The following is an 18,406-nucleotide window of genomic DNA, read 5'->3' as shown; positions in this document are numbered from 1 at the left end:
TTTTTTTTTTTTTTTTTTTTTTTTTTTTTGGTCTTTTTGCCATTTCTTGAGCCGCTCCTGCAGCACAAGGAGGTTCCCATGCCAGGGGTCTAATCGGAGCCGTAGCCACAAGCCTACACCACAGCCGCAGCAACGGGGGATCCGAGCAGCGTCTGCGATCTACACCACAGCTCGTGGCAACGCTGGATCCTGAACCCACGGAGCGAGGTCAGGGACCGAACCCGCAACCTCATGGTTCCCAGTCGGAGTCGTTCACTGCTGTACCACGACGGGAACTCCTCGAATGTGTTTCAAATACCTTTCCTCAGTTTTGATTTTATTTGTGCTGTTCTTTACATGCACAGACGTTTAATTTTCACGACGCTGAATTTATTGATCTTTTCCTTTTTGGCGAATTAATTTTACATCCCAAAGAAGGATCTTCCCTGTTTCGGATTTGAGAAAATTTCCCTAATCTTTTTTCTGCATTTTAATGGGTTCCTTGGTTTGCGCCTGTTTGAAGCTGTTGAGCACTCGGAAGTGTTCCTGGGGTAGGATGTGGGGTCAGCCTCTCTCTCCCTGTGTGGCCAGTGACGGCTCCTGGGACGTGCTGGCTACTTGCTGTGTCTTCGCCCATCTGTGGTGGCTCTGGGCACTGGCCCTGTGATGCGGGAGCAGTGAAGGACGTGGACTGACCTGAACACACTCCCCACTGTTCCAAGAGATGCGACTGGCCTGGCCTCTCCGAGCACCGGTGTCCATGTGTCATGAAGCCTGGGGGCATGTGTGCAGGGCCTGGGCCCACCGCCCGGCTTGGGGTGTGAGCCGCAAAGGCTGCTCCGAGCCTCACGTGCCTCCTTGGCCCTTGGCGGCTGCGGGCTGCGATCTGGCCCACCCTCCAGGGGTGGACGATGGCAGCCGAGGAGCCTGTGACAGGCCCCGTCGGGGGGCTTGTGTGTTCTCACGGGCACCTGGCCCAGGGACCTGCTCCCCAGGGGCCCCTCAGGCCGGCCCTGCCCTGGAGGGAAGCGGACCCTGGCAGTCACCCTTTCCTGGGGCTGTGACGGCAGCAGAGTCCGTGTCCCGGCACCTTGAGCTCAGAGGTGTGTGAGCCGTGGGTCCTGTGCATGTTTGTGTTTCTCCTCTTTTCTGGGCTGTGCCCGAGCGCAGTGACCTGCACACACAGGGCACAGGTGTGCAAACAGCCAGGCAAAATGGCTGAGGTCGAGGCTGCTCCCATCACGGCCCAGGCTCCCTGGTGCCCTGGTCCTGCCACCCTGAACCTCGCCCGGGGACTGGTCTGCACCTCCCAGAATTTCCTGCGCGCGTGTGTGTGCGTGCGTGCGTGCGTGTGTGTGTGTGTGTGTGTGTGTGTGTGTGTGTGTGTGTGTTGGGGCCTCTGTGCCTTGGGGGGCGAGGCTGACTGCTCCTCCGTGTGCCCTTCCTTTGCCGCAGGGCACTGTGCCGTGTGCAGGTGCCGCGGGGTTGATTCACCTGCGGGGGGCGTCCGGGTGGTCCCCGCTGGGGCCCTGCTGCCCTGGACATTTGTGCCTCGTGGACGCGAGGGGCCAGCGCCTCGGGCCGGGGTCGCGGCTCCGGGATCCAGCCGCCGAGGCTTTGACTCCAGAAGGCGCCGAACCGTTTTCCGAGGCAGTTGCGCTCTTCTCGTTCCCCGCAGCCGAGCGCGAGCTTTCTGGTTCCTCGACCTTCTCGCCCAAGCCTGGCACGATCAGTCTTGGTTTTAGCCACCCCGAGGGCTGTGGTGGTGGCTCTGCCTCTTCTCTGGTGAGGCGTTCGTCCGAGTAAGTTGCCTGTTTTCTCGTGGGTAGTTGGTCTTCTTACTGAAGTGTAAACTTCTCTACATATTCTGGATAGAGGCTCTTCTTGTGAGTAGTTTTAGCCAGTCTGTGGCTTCCCTTTTCATTTTTTTTTTTTAATGGTGACTTAAAGTCAGAAGACATTTTAAAAATTTTGAAAAAGATCAATTTATCAACATGTTTTTTAATGATTTTTCAGTAAGAGTCCCAAGACCATTCCAAGGTCTCAAAGACTTTCTCAGTGTTTTCTGTAAGGTTTCGTGGTACATTTTAGATTTAGGTCTGTGCTCTATTTTGAGCTAATCTGGAGGTATTGTATGAGGTAAAGGCTAATGCTTAATTGTTTTCTCATGCCCAGTTTATTAGCAACATTTATTGAAATCTCTTTCCTATGGAATCGCTTTACTGTCTTTGTCAAATAAATTGACCCGAAACATGTGGGTCTGTTTCTAGGCCATCGCTCTGCTCCATTCATCTGTGTTTCCATCTTCCCTCTAATGCTGAACGATTTGGAATATTGCAACTCTGGAGAGGCTCAGGTCAGGAGGGTTGGCCCCCAGCCTGGTCTCGTGTTGGCTGTTCTTGACGCGTCCTTGCGAAGTGTAGGCTCCCTTGTCCATTCTGCAAAAAGGCCTGTTGGACTTTTAATTGAAGTTCCACTGAATCCACAGGTCAGTGTGGGGGAGAAATACCACCTGGATGACACTGGGTCTTATAGGCTAGGAACGTGATGTGGCTTTCCATTTGTTTGTGTCTCTTTAAGTTTTTCTCAGCAATATTTTATAGTTGCAGTTAGGTGTCTGGGATGCCTTTCGTAAGACTTATTCTGAGTATTTAATAGTTTTGGCGTCTTTTGTACCTCCTTCCATGGGCCGCAGTGGCACCTGGGAGTCTCTCTCACCTGGCGTCCAGACTCCACCATGGGGAGGCGGAGCTTCCCCCGGCCCCACCCCCCTCTTCCTGCTGGTGTGAGGTGGGGGTTCCTGTTCTGGCCGATGGAAGTGGGGAGGGAAGAGCTGGGGGCTGCTTGGAGGGCGGCAAGGGTTCTGAGAAAGCTGGAGCAGACTTCTCCTGACACCCACTTCTTCAGTTGGCGGGCATCCCCGCAGGGGTTTCACGGGGTGGGGAGGGCCCCATCGGCTGGCACAGGCCGTCTAGGAAAGCACTGGGCGACTGCTCCTGCAGGTCTGCGCCGAGGTGAGGTCGGAGCCCGGCATCCTCTCCCCTCTCTGACCAGCGCACCTCCCTTGGTGCTGCTTTGTTTTCTGGGGAGGATTCCAGCATCTTTCACTCCGGTCTGGGCCCCTGCTCTGGCCAGCAGGTGCTAGTGTGTGTGGACTCTGCTCAGTCTGTCTTTCTGTCCCCAGGCGTCTGGCTGTTAATGTTCTGGCGGCAGCATGAGGATTGTGGTACAGGTGTCTCAGCAAGAAAAGAGAAAGAAAGAAACAGCAGAGACTGACGAGCTCATGAGAGAATGGGAGAAAATTGTGGCAAAGTGTATATCTGATAGGGATCTGATATCCCGAATATAGAAAGATTTCCTACAACTCAACGACAGAGGACAGAAAACCCAGTTCTTAACCCAGTTTTTTATTGAAGTATAGTTGGTTTACAGTGTCGCACTAATTTCTGTGGACAGCAAAGCGACCCAGTCATTCCTATATGTACCTTCTTTTTCTCGTGTCACCTCCCATCACGCTCTATTCCAAGGGACCGTGCGGCACAGCAGGCCCTCGTTGCCTACCCTTTCTGAATGGAATAGTTTGCCTCCACCAGCCCCAAACTCCCCGTCCACCCCACCCCTCCCTCCCCCTCCCCCTTGGCAGCCACAAGTCTGTTCTCCTCGTCTGTGAGTCTGTTTCTGTTTGGTAGCCAGGCTCATCTGTGCCATATTGTAGCTTCCACATAGAGGTGATGGCATGGAATCTGTCTTTCCCTTTCTGACTTGCTTCACTCGGTACGAGAAACTCTAGCTGCATTCATGTTGCTGCAAATGGCATTATTTTGTTCTTTTTTATGACTGCGTCGCACTCTAGTGTGTATATGCAACACATCAACTTCCTTCATTCTTCTGTCGATGGGGCGTTTAGGTTGGTTCTGTGTCTTGGCTGTTGTGAATGGTGCTGCAGTGAACATAGGCGTGCATGTAGCTTTTCAAACAACTCAGTTTTATTTATTTATTTATTTATTTATTTATTTTTGTTTGTCTTTTTGCTATTTCTTGGGCCGCTCCCGTGGCATATGGAGGTTCCCAGGCTAGGGGTCCAATCGGAGCTGTAGCCACCAGCCTATGCCAGAGCCACAGCAACGCAGGATCCGAGCTGCGTCTGCAACCTACACCACAGCTCACGGCAATGCCGGATCGTTAACCCATTGAGCAAGGGCAGGGACCGAACCCGCAACCTCATGGTTCCTAGTCGGATTCGTTAACCACTGCGCCACGACGGGAACTCCGTAAACAACCCAGTTTTAAAACGGGCAAAAGCCTTGAGCAGACATTTCTTCGAAGAAGAGAGAGCGACAGCCAACAGGCACGTGAAAAGACGCTCCATTTATGGGTCATTAAGGAAATGTGCATCAGGCCTGCCTCACACCTACGAGAGCGAGCGAGAGCAGCCTCGGTTCACAAAAAGGACGACACAGCAGGTCCCGGCGAGGCTGTGGGCTGGGGCTGGCGGGGTGTCGCCCGCTGCAGCTCCGTGCACGTCGGTCCAGCGGCTCCTCAAGATGTGTCCGACGCAGTCACCGAGTTAACGCAGCCGTTCCGCTCCAGGCGAGAGGATTGGAAACACATGTTCGACCAAAATGCGGACTCCGATTCACGGCAGCGGGGCTGGCAGGACCCGTAGAGGGGGAGTGGGGTTGGGCCACGGGCTGCGCACAGGTGAACAGGGTGCGTCCCTGGGGCCGGGGAGCACCGCCCACCGCGACCGGGAGGGAGGGGAGCGCCTGACTCTGCTGCGCCGCACGCGGGAGCCGTGAACAAGTGATGCTGAGCGAAGGGAGCCAGGCGAGAAAAGCCTCGCGGTGTCTGGTTCCATGTACACGAAACATCTGAAACAGGCACATCTGGGGAGATGGAAAGGGGCTGTGGCTTCCTGGGGCTGAGAAGCAGGGCACAGAGAAACTGCTGAGTGGGGTAGGGTTTTACTTGGGGTGATGAAAATATTTTGGAAGTTGATAGAGGTTAACGACACTCTGAATGTACAAAAGGCCACCCAGCTCTTCACTTTAAGACAGTCCTATGTTATGGGAATTACATCTCAATTTTAAAAAAGGCGGCGCTTCTGGGATTGAGCTGCGGGCTCCTCCGTGGTTCCCTGTGGCCGCAGCCCCGACTGCCCACTTTTCCTGGAGGCTCCATTTGAAGCTGATTGCCTCTAAGCTGGCCACTGGGGACAGGTTTCTGTCTGAGGGTGGTGGCTCCGGCGGGGAGCCCAGGTCTGACTATGTCTTTCCCGACAGGAGACCCGCCGTGGGGGCTGAGAGGTCGAACCCTTCCAAGAGGCACCGGGACCGCCTCAACGCGGAGCTGGACCACCTGGCCAGCCTGCTGCCGCTGCCACCTGACATCATCTCTAAGCTGGACAAGCTTTCAGTCCTGCGTCTCAGCGTCAGTTACCTCAGGGTGAAGAGCTTCTTCCAAGGTAGGACTCACCTGGGCCTCACCTGGCTGTGCCAGGATGGCCAGTGTGCACCTCTTGTCCTGGGTGGTCACGTAGAGGCAGGGTGCTGAGTGCTGACCAACCAGCACAGCTCTGACGGGAGGGGCAGGGGCCAGGCCTCCCCCTGCTTGGCCTCACCTGCCCCAGGGGCCCTGGGGCTTCCTCTCAGCTTGGCCTGTCCTGGGGGCTGCCAAGAGCCCCAGCCAGGTGCCAGCCCCTCTCTGCCCGGTGTGTTGGACCCCTGCAGCAGCTCTGGTGCCTGTCCACATCCGGTGCCCCGGGCCAGGCCTTACTCCTCACGTGGCCCGGCTGAGCGCCTGAGAGAGAAATGTCATCAGCTGCTTCAAAACCTGTGGCTGCTGCCGTCGCCCCTGAACTAAGTCTGAACTTCGTGTAAAATTCCGAATTTGTTTCGTGTCTTTGGGAGCAGGTCAGAATAGTGTTTAAAGTGGGCAGGTGTGGACGGCGGAGGGTGTAGATTGCGGCTGCGCGTCAAGCCCAGACTTTGTCTAGAGGGACGGGGGTCAACATTTGCACATCCTCACGTGGCCGAGGCCACCTTGGGCTGTGGTGAGGACGGCCAGCCGGCGAGGCCGAGGCCCCGGGACAGTACGGCCCCAGGCCCGCGCCGCTTCCCCGCCCTGCCGCCAGGCCTGGGAACCCGAGTGACTCTGGGTGGGACAGCCCCTGGCCTTGCTGGCTTTCTTGGCTCCAGGAGTGGGAGGGCAGGCTTCCTGAGGATTCAGCCTGCCTTGGGCCCCGACCTCCCCAGGAGCCCGCTGCGAAGGATCAGGGAACAGCAGGCCGCTCCGGCCCACTGGGCCACAGCTGACGGCCCTCCGCAGGGCCCCGTCTTGGCCTTCGTCCCCTCCTGGAGCAGGGACCCCAGGTCCTCCTTCCTCTGCCGACCTCTGAGTGCCCCTCTGTGGGAGCGCTGCGTGGGGGAGTCTTGGCGTCCCCCAGCCTCTGTCTGAGTCCCCGGAACCCTGGGGCCCCACCTGCGCCTGCTCCTCTCCGGGACTGGTCCCTCGTTGGCGTGCGCCCTGCGCGTGCTGAGACGTCCTCCGTGGAAGGCCGTCCTGGCCCCGAGCTGGGGCCCAGTGCGCGGGGCTCTGTGTCTGCCCCCCGACGGGCCGGTGGGGAGACTGGACGCCCTGCCTGGAGCTCCCCACACCCAGCCCCACGAGTGTGCTCTTTTCCTGGGTGTCGTCTCTCAGATCCTGGCCCCCATGGCCAGAGCTGCGAGTCCGTGAAACGGTTCTGGAAGAGCAGTTGGAGGACGGCAGAGAGTGGTGGGGGCCAGCAGAGGAGGGATTCCGGGGGTCACCAGGAGCGTTGTGCAGGCTGGTGGGCTTCCAGGGACAGCAAGGGGGGCGGTCTGCAGCTGCCCAGAGGCAGCGCCCCTCGCGGAGCCGTCTAAGGGGCCCTCGTGGCTGCTTCTCTTCGTCTGCCCTGGGCCCTCCTCCACGGCCCTCTGCTGGCGGCACTGGGGCTTCCCAGGCCCTGGGTGCCCGGGCCTGCCCCCCTCCCATCCCCCACTGGCACCAGGACTCCTGCCTGGCCCCCTCCCCATGCACATGCACAGCCCACACACCCCCCTCGCACCAATCCACACAACACCCTCACAACCCTCACACACACACGCAAACACACCACACACATCCACAGTCTCACTCAGAGCGACACCCTCCCAAAGACGCAAAACCAAACGCACTCCCACCCCACAAAACAAACACAAACACACACCCTGCGGGTGCTCCCTCTCTGGACTCTGCAGCTACCAGGGTCCCGCGGGCTCTCACGTGTCCACCAGCTCCTGTTCAGAACCAGGCCTGAGTTCTGTCTGAGTCCCTCTGGTGCCCACAGTGTCCGGTCCCTCCCTGGAAGTGCTGGCACTTACCTGGATTTCGAGCTATGGCGTCTGGGGACCCGGATCTCAGTGAGCCAGGAAAGCTGGGACATTGGCGGGTTGGGGGGCGCTCTGTGTAGCATGGGCTCATCCCAGCTTTATTTCAAGCGGAGCTGGAAAATGACAGTCTCTAAAGTGGCCTTGACTTATTTTTTCTAAATATTTTTAGGGCCACACCCGCACCATATGGAAGTTCCCAGGCTAGGGGTCGAATTGGAGCTACAGCTGCTGGTCTACACCACAGCCACAGCAACAATGGATCCTTAACTCACTGAGCAAGGCCGGGGATCAAACCTGCATCCTCACTGATACTAGTCAGATTCCTTACTGATGGGCCACGATGGGAGCTCCTGCCTTGACTGACTTTTACGGTCAAAATCAAAGCCTGGTCCGTGGGACCCCTGAGGAGGGCTGAGGGCTTGGAGCTCCAGGGCAGCCACAGGCTCAGCCCTGGACACGGGGTCCTCAGGCTCCAGGCAGACCAGGGCCCTGGCAGCAGCTTTCTGACTGGGGCTCCAGCTTTTGGGACTCCCATGGCCCGTCCTCACTCGTGTCCCTTCGTGGGGCAGCCTCTGTCCCGCAGGGGCCCTGCTGTGGGGGTGCCTGGTGGGCGGCCAGCCCTGTGAGTGCTGAGCACTGTCCCCACGGCCCTGCGGGGACAGCACCTCTCTCTGAGACTGAGTTACAGGAGACTTATTTACTTTCCAGGTTTCCAAAGTTGTACTGAAAAGCATTACCTTCTCAGGCGGAAAAGATTCAAATGTGTAAAGCAGCAAAGAGAACCACACTCGGCCCTCTGTGGTCTCGTGGGGAGCCCAGGCTGCCAGCATGGCGGGTCCAGACGCCGGTCAGTCGTGTCCCTGCCGAGGCCGTCACTAGTCTCATGTTGGCTGTGGCTCAGTCGAAAGCGCCCGTGTGCTCAGGGCCCTGGAAGCGGGTTTGCAAAATGTTGAAGGAACAGCGGGAATTCTGTCTTACCAGGAGCTGGATGCCTCCGAAAACAAAAGAGTAGAAGTTCCTGCCCTGCTTCTGGGCCCAAGGGCTGTGCCTGCAGCAGGGGGCTGTCCCCGAAGGGGTGACAGGAGGCCTCCCTGATGCCCAGGGAGTCCGGGGCTCGCGGCCCAGCCTTCGGGATCCCTCAGACCCTGTTCCCAATGCGGGTCTCCCCGGCCCCCTGTCGGGCTCCCTGTGCCCATGCCCACATCCCTGTCCCCACGTCAGGTGCCCTCCGCATGGAGGCGTCTGCGTCCAGGGCTCCCTGTGCCTGGGGCTTCCCAGGGACCTGTTTGGACAGCCCAGGCCAGGTTCGGGACTGCCCACGGGGGGTTTCTGTTCACCTTCCTCCCACAGACTCAGCCACTTGCGTCTGGGATGTTGGTCAGGGACTGGTCACTTCCAGCTGTGCCCACAGGGCCAAAGTGGGTGGTCTTAGAAGGGCTTTGGTTCTGCTGTTTCCAGGAGTTCAGGTGTCTGTCCAGGTGTCCGCCGGGACGCATGGTCCTTAGCCGGGAGCAGAGCGACGTTCTGGCCGATCCCACCTCCTCCTCTGAGGCAGGGGTTTGCCTCTCACTCTGCTGAGTCCTGAGCTGCCGGTGGCCCAGTCCGCCTGTCCCAGTGGGCCGAGGAGTCCCCAGCTTGCCGTCCTCTTGAACTGAATGTGTTAGGGGAAATTCTAAACAATTTCTTGAATTCTTTTTCTGTATAGTTAGAAAGAAGTCAAGCTATAGAACTTGGATCTTAATCTGTGTTTCCTGACTCAGAAATGGATAAACTAATTTCATTAATGCTTCCGCAAAAGTCGTCTTTGGGAAGCACATGAACTGGAAAGTTCCAACCTCCAAGGGTAACAACGGCCTGAAAATTTGCTCGTGATGTTCGGGTCCATGTCGACTTTCATGCATTTTTAAAGGCGGTAGGTTGATTTAACTCATTTGTTTCATTTTGCATAAAGTGAGGCCTGTCCTTCTAAGTTATGAACCCTCTGCTCACACCAAAGAGAGGGATTGTCCACTCCTGCAGGCCTCACTGTCTGCACAAGGGGAGACGGGGAGACGGGGAGTCGGTGGAAGGAAGGGCGGACGGAGTGTGCAGGACCCCCAGGGGCTGGAGCAGAGCTTCCTTCCAGGACAAGGCCCAGGAGCCCAGGCACCCCCTCGGCAGGCCCGGTGGTCCCCTGGGGTCATCCCCTTGGAGCAGAAGCGCCATAGCGTCAGCCCAGCCGGGAGAGTCTCTGGGTCTGAGGGACAAGTGTCCAGGGTGGGGACCAGCGTGCAGAAAACCAAGGGCCTGAGGTCCACCCCGGCCTGGCGTGTGAACTGCCCCCACCGCCAGGGGCCGTGCAGGCAGGACAAGCAGGGATTGGGGGGAGGGGTGGAGAAAAGCCAGGAGGGACAGCAGAGAGCAGCGTTTCAGCTCCCTACCCAAACCTGGAGATTTCTATGCTGTGTGGCAAGGGTGCTGCCCCACCCCCCACAGTGTTCTCTGCACCCCCGGCCTGCCTGGGCCTCCGTCCGCTTACATTCTCTGTGCCGGCTCCTTTCTGGCCCCCGGCTCACCTGCTTCACCCCCCCCCCCGGCCATGGGATGTGTGTTTGCTGGCAGGTGAGCAGCAAAGTGCTCCCTGAGATGGTCAGTGATGCTATAACCCGGGAGATGCGTGTTTGTGATTATTAAGCTAAACTGTGCAGTTTTCAGCGTTCATTGAAGGGTTGTCTTCCCCTGACGAGCCATCATGGGCCGAATGTTTGCGCCTGCACAGAGGTGTGTGCTGAGGCCAGGCCCCAGGGTGACTACATTGGAAATGGGGCTTCTGAGGAGGTGACTGGGGTTGAAAGTGGTCACGAGGTGCGTCCTGATCCTGCAGGTTGGCATCTGTACAAGCAGAGGCAAAGAGGGCTCTCTCCTGTCCTGTGTGGCTGAGGCCACCTGGGGACAGAGCAGGCGGGCGGCCGTCTGTAAGCTGGAGAAGAGCCCTTGCTGGAAGATGAGCTCGGGCCTGGCCTCCAGAAGAAGCGCTGCTGCTCCCACTGCCCAAGTGTGGGGCTTTGTCAGAGCGGCCGAGGAGACTGAGAGGCCCTGTGATGGGGCAGGAGGGTCGGACCTGACTTTTCTCTCTGCATGCGGATTCCTTCCCTCTGGGCGCAGATGTGGGCTGTTGTTTCCAGCCCTTCAGCTGCTGCCAGAGCCCCGGCCCCTCCATCCCGATACTCTGCAAGACAGCCTCCCCAGGGCCTTTCCAGCAAAGACACACTTGTCTCAGGTCATGTCAGGGCCTTCAGGGGAGGGAGCTGGCCCTGCCCTGTGGACACCCCCACCTCTTGCCCCAGACCCAGGCAGGCCCTGGCACAGCCATGGTGCAGAAACATCACTCTGGATCATTTATGCTGGTTTTATTTCTCTCATCATCTCTTAATTGCCTCTGAAAGATGACTCTGGCCCAGGAGACAGGCAGGCTCTTGTTTCATTCACTCATTCATTCATGCTGTCCTAGTACCTGTGTCCCCCCCAGGGCACATCTGCTCAGGATCGACAAGAAACAGCTTTGTTTTTTTTTTTCTCCCACTGTCCCTGGACTGACCAGCGGCAGCCCCAGACTTTTCTGGTCCCTTGTGGGTAATTTATTCTCTTCCAGTCCTGATACGAGTGTGGTCACTCCAGCCAAATGGTTAAATCTCTAACGTATTTCAAGTGTGAGCCTTCTTCCCACCACGCTGCAGCTCCAACAGACAGGGAGGGGTTTTCCTGGGGGTGGGTTTGGCTGCTCCCTGAGGTCCTGCCTCACTGGTAGCCGCAGTTTCTGGCTCATCCTTGTCGAAGCAGCAACAGAAGAACAGGAAGAGCAGTGACTTGGCCCAAAGTCAGACTGAGAAGCTCCTCATTCAACCTGTTCTAATGCAGGTAAACAGCAGAGCCACCATGGCCCCGCCTCCTCAATTTCCCTCTGAATTTAGAGTCAAGTGGGAAAGACCTGCCGCCAGATATACAGTCTCATTCTATTTCCAACAGATACAGCAGTGAGTAAGTAGTCAGCCCTCCTGCAGATAACATCCAGATGGAAGATAAAATGTCTGAAACCATTTTAGATGCATCCGTCAACCAGCAGGAAATTAAGGAATGCTCAAGAAGACCAAAAACCAAGTGTGGCCCAAAAGAACTTGAAGGAGATTTTAAAGGATGCCCTTCATGCAGAAGGAAGGGAGGTTTGGGCTGTGAGAAGGACTGAAGAAGGTGGTGGAGAATACCTGTATCACTCAAAGCAAACCTTGATTGTATAAAACAAGAATAATGGCATATTGTAAGACCGACAACAGAAAAAGAGAAATAAATTACCAGCTGTGATAGCATATACATTTGGAAAGGGAGATTTGAGTTAAAGATTTCAACAGTTCTTGTATTAATTAACTTTGGGGGTTGATTAACTAATTCATAATAAAATTTCAAGGATACCCATCAAGACAGAAAGGTTTAACTTTCAAACTCATAAAGAGAAAAACGTGGAATAAGAAAATATAATTAATCAAAAGAAAAAAGACAGGAAACGAGAAAAAAGAAATGTGAAAGAGTGGAACGAGTAGAAAACACAGAAGTCCAAGCATGTCACTAGTTACAATAAATGTAAATGGATTAAATGCGCCAACTAAGAGGTAAGGATTATTAGAGTGCATTACTGTATCTGTTCACAAAAGGCACAGAAAGTGAAAGCAAAAGGATAGAAAAATATATATATTGGAAAAATACTAATTGAAAGAAATCTGATGAAGCTGTATTAATGTCAAAAATTGATTTTGGAGTGAAAAACATTACTGAGATCATGAGAGAGTATCATATAATGGTTATTCAGTAATGACTAAACATTTTGTTTCATCAAGCAAATACAATAATTTTAAATTTGTGTGCTTTTAATAACATAAACTCAAAAATATAAAATAGATATTGACAGAATTGTAAGGAAAAATACAAGAATTCATTCATCACCAGAGAAAAAGATTTTAAATAGTTCTTTCAGTATTTAATAGCTTAAATAAATAAAAATCACTAACAATTATAGAAGATTTGAACAATGTCAAAAGCGTTAATCTAATGGACGTATATAAACACTATATTCTGAAACTCAGAATTCACGTCTTTTCAAGCTCACATGGAACTTATATTGAAAACGTATTGGTCAATGAACAAGTCACAGTCAAAAGATGAAATCGTAAAGAATGCATGGTGAGCCCCCGAGGCAGTTCAGTTGGAAACCCATTAAAAAGATGACTTGAAAACCCTTATATCTGGAAATAAACACATTTGTAAATCACGTAGATCAAAGGAGAAAACATGATGGGATTGAGAAAATATTTACAAATCAAAATGTGTGGGATGTAGCTAACGCAATTTGTAGTAATAAACTTGAATGTTTATAGGCAAAAGATGAAGGGCTGAAAATGAACAAGTGTTCAGTTTAGTAGTTTTGATAAACATAAAATGAACAAAAGGAGAGTCAAAGAAAGGACATAACAAAGGCGAAGATATTGGTGAAAGGGAAAGGAAATATACCATAGAATTCCTTTAGAAGGATAAAACCACAAAGATCTGGTGAGCCCGATCAAAGAAAAGCAGTTGGCAGTATTAGGAACGTAAAGCAGACACAGGTACAGATGCTGCAGATATTTAAAAGACAATTTGAGGTTACTATGAACAAATTTATGCCAGTAATTTGAAAGCATAAATGAATAAATGCCTAGAAATATAGCTTATTAAAATTGACTCAAGAAGAAGTAGAAAACCAGAGTAGTCATTACGACCTTTAAAGTCTTCCTACGGAGAAAACCTAGGCCCAGATAGTTTTAAAGCCATTTCTCTGAAATGTTAAAGGAAAACTAAGTCCACTCTGTGCTGAATCCCGTGGCCTAGAATTGGAACTGGGTGTACTGGTGCGAAGTCATATTGGACACAGACATCTAAGTGTGTGTGCGTGAGTGTATTTCCTAGCTCTCTCCGCTGAAGGGGCCTCCCAGTAGCAGAGAGCACAGCTTCCTTCAGATCTCAGTTTCCCGCATGGTTCACCTTTAAGAGGAGCTCCTGCTTTTTGGCTTCCTTCCAGAGTTAGAGCAGAGAAAGGACAAGAGAGCTTAGAACTCTCATGCTGGGGAGCATGGCCCGAGCACAGGCTGTCCCAAAGGGGTTCCCTCACCAGGGCTGGGGCAGTTTCAGCGTTAAGATGGTAAGATGCTGACAGATTATAAGCCAGCGAATAAAGTACCATTCCCAAAGCCCACACAAATATGAATAAATGAACGAGTAATTAAATAGCAATAAAAAGCTCTTGCTAACTAATACAGCTGGGAGAGAGGATTCTAGATGGAAGACTGCAGAGAGAAGAGCTCAGCTGGAATTCCCACTGTGGCACAGCAGGATCAGTGTCTCTGGAACTCTGGGATGCAGGTTCAATCCCCGGCTGGGCACAGTGGGTTAAGGATCCAGCATTGCCTCAGCTGCACCACAGGTCACTGCAGCTCGGATCCCATCCCTGGCCCAGGAACTCCACATGTGGTGGTGTGGCCAGGAAAGAAAGAAAGAAAGAAAGAAAGAGAAAAAGAAAAAGGAGTTCCCATTATGGCGCAGTGGAAACGAATCTGACTAGGAACCATGAGGTTGCAGGTTCGATCCCTGGTCTTGCTCAGTGGGTTAAGGATCCAGCTTGGATCCTGTGTTGCTGTGGCTGTCGGTTGGCAGTTGTAGCTCCGATTCGACTCCTAGTCTGGGAACCTCCATATGTTACACGTGCGGGCCCAAAAAGAAAAAAGAAAGAAAAAAAGAAAGAAAAAAGAAAAATAGTTTAGTTGTAAGATCACCGGTTGTAACCATCGTAGTAATAATTTGGGCCAGAAGCGTCCGTGGATGCTAAAACTGGCGGGTGAATGTGAGAACGTGAGTTTCTGAGTCTTGAACTGTCTCCTAATGAAATAAAAATTAACTACAAGGGGGACAGCCTTTGAAAGGGGAAGCTCAGCACACGGGTGACCAAATGTGACCCCGCAGATCCCAGAGGCCGATCTCGTGCGGGGATGCAGGATGCTGGAGGACACAGCTCCCTTTTATGCCATTCCCGCTGAGCATCCCCAGGAAACACCAGCAAACCTGAACTGAGGGGCAGCCCGCAAAATAGCTTGGACCACCTTGAGTGGAGGAAAGGCCAGGGGGCGACTGGACGGAGGGAGGCGGGGCCGGGACCACCCCTGACTGCCAGGATGTTCTGGGACAGTCGTGAGCCTCAGAGGGCTCCCTGGGCAGAGAGCACCGGCGTCATTCTTAAAATTTTCCTGCAAGAGTTTGTTGTCTCAAAGCAAATGAAGGGAAGAAGGAACAGAGAACTGAGAACTGCAAAACTGAGAAGTCGCTGAGGGTGTGAATCAGGGGAGGAGCTGAAAGTGGAGGGGGAGGGACCTGAGGGAGTGGGCGTGGCCTCCGGACAGAGCCCTTCAGAGAGCTTGGCCTTGAACCTTTTAGGGGTGCCTGGCGTTTTGGGGCACCAGCCCTTTTCTAAGAAGAGTATTTAGCACAGCAGTGCTTTCTCGCTGCTTTGTTTCCACCAGCTGTTTCACAGATGTGTGGTGTGGGGGAACCTGTGGGAACCAGGGCCGGGGAGGGCGGGGAGGGGCTCCTGGGGGCTGCTGACACGGCTCACCTGCAGCTGGCCCACTGGCCTGTCTCCTCCAGGCCTTTGCTCGAAGGCAGCCCCCAGGAGCCACCTCCACGACGCTGGGACCCTCCACCCCCACCCCTTTGCTCCTCCGAGCTAGGCTGCGCCCCCTCGGTCTCAGTGTGTCTGGCGTGGGGCTGACGGGATGGAGGACTGGGAGATCCGGGCACAGAGACCTTCCCCCGCCCAGTGCCCGGTTCAGTCCTGTCTGTGGGCGGTGGTTCGGAGGCCTCCGATGAGCCATCACCCCGAGCGACACATGACTGACGTGGGAGGAAACCGAAGGCTGGAGACCAGCTCCACGCCGTCGGGTGAGGCGCAGATGGAGGTTAAGTACCTGAAGGCTTCTTTAAAAACTCACAGAGTCATCATTTGTACGTGGGTCCGACACGCCGCCGGCTGCACTGGGCACCCCTCGGCCTCTGCAGAGCCACCCCTCCCAGCTCTCGGCCTGGGGTCCGTGATTCCATGTCGCTGCCCATGTCCTGCTAATCCTGACATCGGCAACCGTGCAATTTCTCATGGAATAGCTGTTTGACTTTTTTAAAGCACCAGCACACTTGTCGGTTTTGTTTCTCCCTCTGGTTTTACACAGTGTTTCTCGAACCCTCAGCTTGACTTTGGCACACTTTCCTTTTGATTGTCAAAACTTAGCAGGAAGCCTGATTGGTTGGCCTTTTCCATTGTGAAGAGAGTGTGGGTCCGAACGCTCTTTCCAAAGAGCTTTCGGTTACACCTTGCAGTGGAATTTGGGGGTTGAAGGGAATCATGTGTGTCTTCTGCAGGACGCGTGGCCCAGGTGACTGCGGAGCCCCCAGGGGCTCCTGGCCTGCGGGACCCAGAAATCGGTAGAGACACTTTCCCGGCCAGTGCTGCCTCCCCCACGCGCCGTGGGAGGGGAGCTCAGAGGAAATGCAGCTTTCCTGGTGCTTGGAGCCCCGCTGAAGGGTGAGAGGTCTGAGGCTCGTCTGGTCATTTTGGAAAAGAGGGAAATTCTTCCCGTAGAAAATCAACAAGCTGATTCAGTGTCTGCCTGGTTTCCTGAGCACCGCCGCTGCTGCGCGAATGGGAGCACGTTCTTCCACACTCCCAATGCTTCTTCTTGCCTGACTGTACTTGGCTCAGCCGTTTTGATCCCTTCTCCCCACAGGCCGAGCTTAACGGCCCCCTTGACCTGCCTCCCTCGGTGGTCAGAGGGGAGCTTGTCCGACTCCTGCAGTTTTGGCCCCAAGCGCCACCTCTCACCTTCCTGGTGCCTCGCGCTCTGCTGGATGTCTGGACCCAGAGCAAATCCTTTCTCCGCAGCCCCTAGACTGAGTCAGGAGTTTCCTCTGCGAACAGTGTGTAGCCTTCAGGAACCACCACGTAGCACTTCCTTCAAGCCTGTAGGACTCGTGTCCGTCTTCCAAAGGCAAAACAATGGGTTTCTCTTTCAGTTCTCCAAAGCGAAGGGAGGCAAGTTTGAATATCTGAAAACTGTGAAACGGTCCATTAATTTGATGCTGGGATTGCAGAGGGGTTTGTGGGCACAGTTGGGATGAGGAGCCTGGGTCAGAGTTGGGTACAGTACCCTCCCCCAGAGGCTTGTCCCCTCCCTCTGCCCTCTCCATCCTCCCCCTGCCCCCCTCCCCCTGCCCCCTCCACTCGCCCCCCTGCACCTGCCCTCTCCTGCCCGCCAGGCATGGCCATGACTCCCCTCAGCTTGGGACCCACAATTGCGCCCACTTGTCGCAAGAGTGACGGGAGAGCTGAGTTGGGCTCCTCAGGCTCCTGTCAACTCCTGGACTCACGTGGTCTCTGGGTCCCTGGGATGTGTGGCCAGTGTCACCCAGTAAAGGGCCTGGCGGTGGCGGCGGGGGTGAGTGGGCCTGTCGAGGTGGTTGGTCCTTCGTGTCCTTGGACCTCTGTCTCACAGGAGGGTGTGCCAGCCCCCGCAGGAGGTGATGGGGAGGGGCCACCAGAAGGTCGAGCTGTCCCGGCCCCCCAGCCAGGTCTCAGCTGCATGAAGGGTCTCTGCCCCGTCTGGATCACTGTAACTCTGAGCCTGTGCTCCCCTGCTGAGCAGACCTCGGGGTTCCGAGAGGCAGTGGGCAGACGTGGAGGCGCGCCTGGTCCCTGGGGTCCTCGGGGAGCTCCACGCTCGCTCATTTTCCCTCCACCCTGACCTCCGGGTGCAGCGCGGGGAGAGCGGGCAGAACTGCCTCCAGAGGGACCCACAGGCCAGGGTGGGTGTCGGCCCTGACCTCTAGGGCCTGGAGGCCGGCGTGCCGCTGGACCAGGGCCGGAGGGGAGAAGACCCGTGTGCCACTGCCATGTGCACTGCCCAGAGCAAGTGCATCAGGACACCTGCAGGCCCGGTGCCCCCCACCGACGCTGGCGTGGTGCAGGTTTTACCAGGCTCAGATCCATTCAAAGTGGGGGCTGTGCTGTGGATGTGGACCTGCCACCCCAGGAACTGTGGCTGCTCCGAATGGATGTGGTGCCCCTGGCTTCTCTGTCAGCCACACCGGGTGGCAGGAGTCCTGCCCCTCAAGCCCTGGACTGCCCCACACCCCACCCTCAGTGAGTCCCGCAAGCTGGGCCCACCTGTCCTGGGCCCTGAGGAGCTGGCTGCACCTATGCTGGGAGCAGAGTGGCTTCCTGACAACCCAGCACATCCTGAGGCGGCGATAGGGCGTCTTCTGGTTTCTTCTCCACCAGGAGCACTTGGCACCTCTCAGTGGCCAGACCCAGGCCACGGGGCCCCTGAGCAGCTGCAGGGACCTGGGTCTCCGTGGCACAGGGCTTGGCCCAGGGTGGCACCTTTCCCTGGTATTCTCTGTGTGAAGGACCCAGAGAGCTCTTGGCAAGGGGCGGGCACGGGAGGGGCCTGTGCGCACAGTCGCCCGTGCCCGGGCCCCGGAGGGCAGCAGCTTTTCCATCCTCACCCCTGCCCGTGGCTGTGGGCAGCATGGTCACACGGACACCCCTATCTCCGTAATGGGTGGTCACCTTTTCTGTGTCCCCGATGAAACTGCAGGGAGGCGAGAACTCAGTGCAGTGAGGGGAAGGCTGGTCTGGGCTAAACCTGCAGCCCGTGGTGGACAGCCTGGCCCGGCCGGGGAGCACCTGCAGTGTGGCTGGCGCTCTGGGGTGTGAGTAGCAGAGGGGCTGAGCGCCCTGAGCCCCGGGAGTCTTTCACTTGGCTCCCTGGCTGTGCCTCCGCTTCTGCCTTGTGGCCCTGAGCTCTGTCTACAGACCAGGCTGAAGGCGGCCCCTGGCTCGGTCCTGGGCGAGCGTGGCTCTGGTAGGACCAGGAGTGAGGGCTGCCGCCAGCAGGGTGGCCAATGGGACATGGGTGCTAGTGGGAGCC

General features: G+C 55.5%; 1 protein-coding gene across 4 annotated transcripts in view; it reads left to right on the top strand.

The window, feature by feature from the left end:
* AHRR (aryl-hydrocarbon receptor repressor) overlaps window positions 1–18,406 on the top strand; it is a 79,264-nt gene that overhangs the window by 11,114 nt on the left and 49,744 nt on the right. For all 4 annotated transcript variants that reach the window (XM_021077068.1, XM_021077067.1, XM_021077070.1 and 1 more), the window contains exon 3: window positions 5,262–5,443. In XM_021077068.1, coding sequence (XP_020932727.1) covers window positions 5,262–5,443 — 182 coding nt within the window. The remainder of the gene's footprint in view (window positions 1–5,261; window positions 5,444–18,406) is intronic.

Source organism: Sus scrofa, chromosome 16, assembly GCF_000003025.6.
Source record: "Sus scrofa isolate TJ Tabasco breed Duroc chromosome 16, Sscrofa11.1, whole genome shotgun sequence".
NCBI lineage: Eukaryota > Metazoa > Chordata > Mammalia > Artiodactyla > Suidae > Sus > Sus scrofa.
Note: the sequence above shows the minus strand (reverse complement) of the source record. Positions and strands in the feature narration are given on the sequence as shown.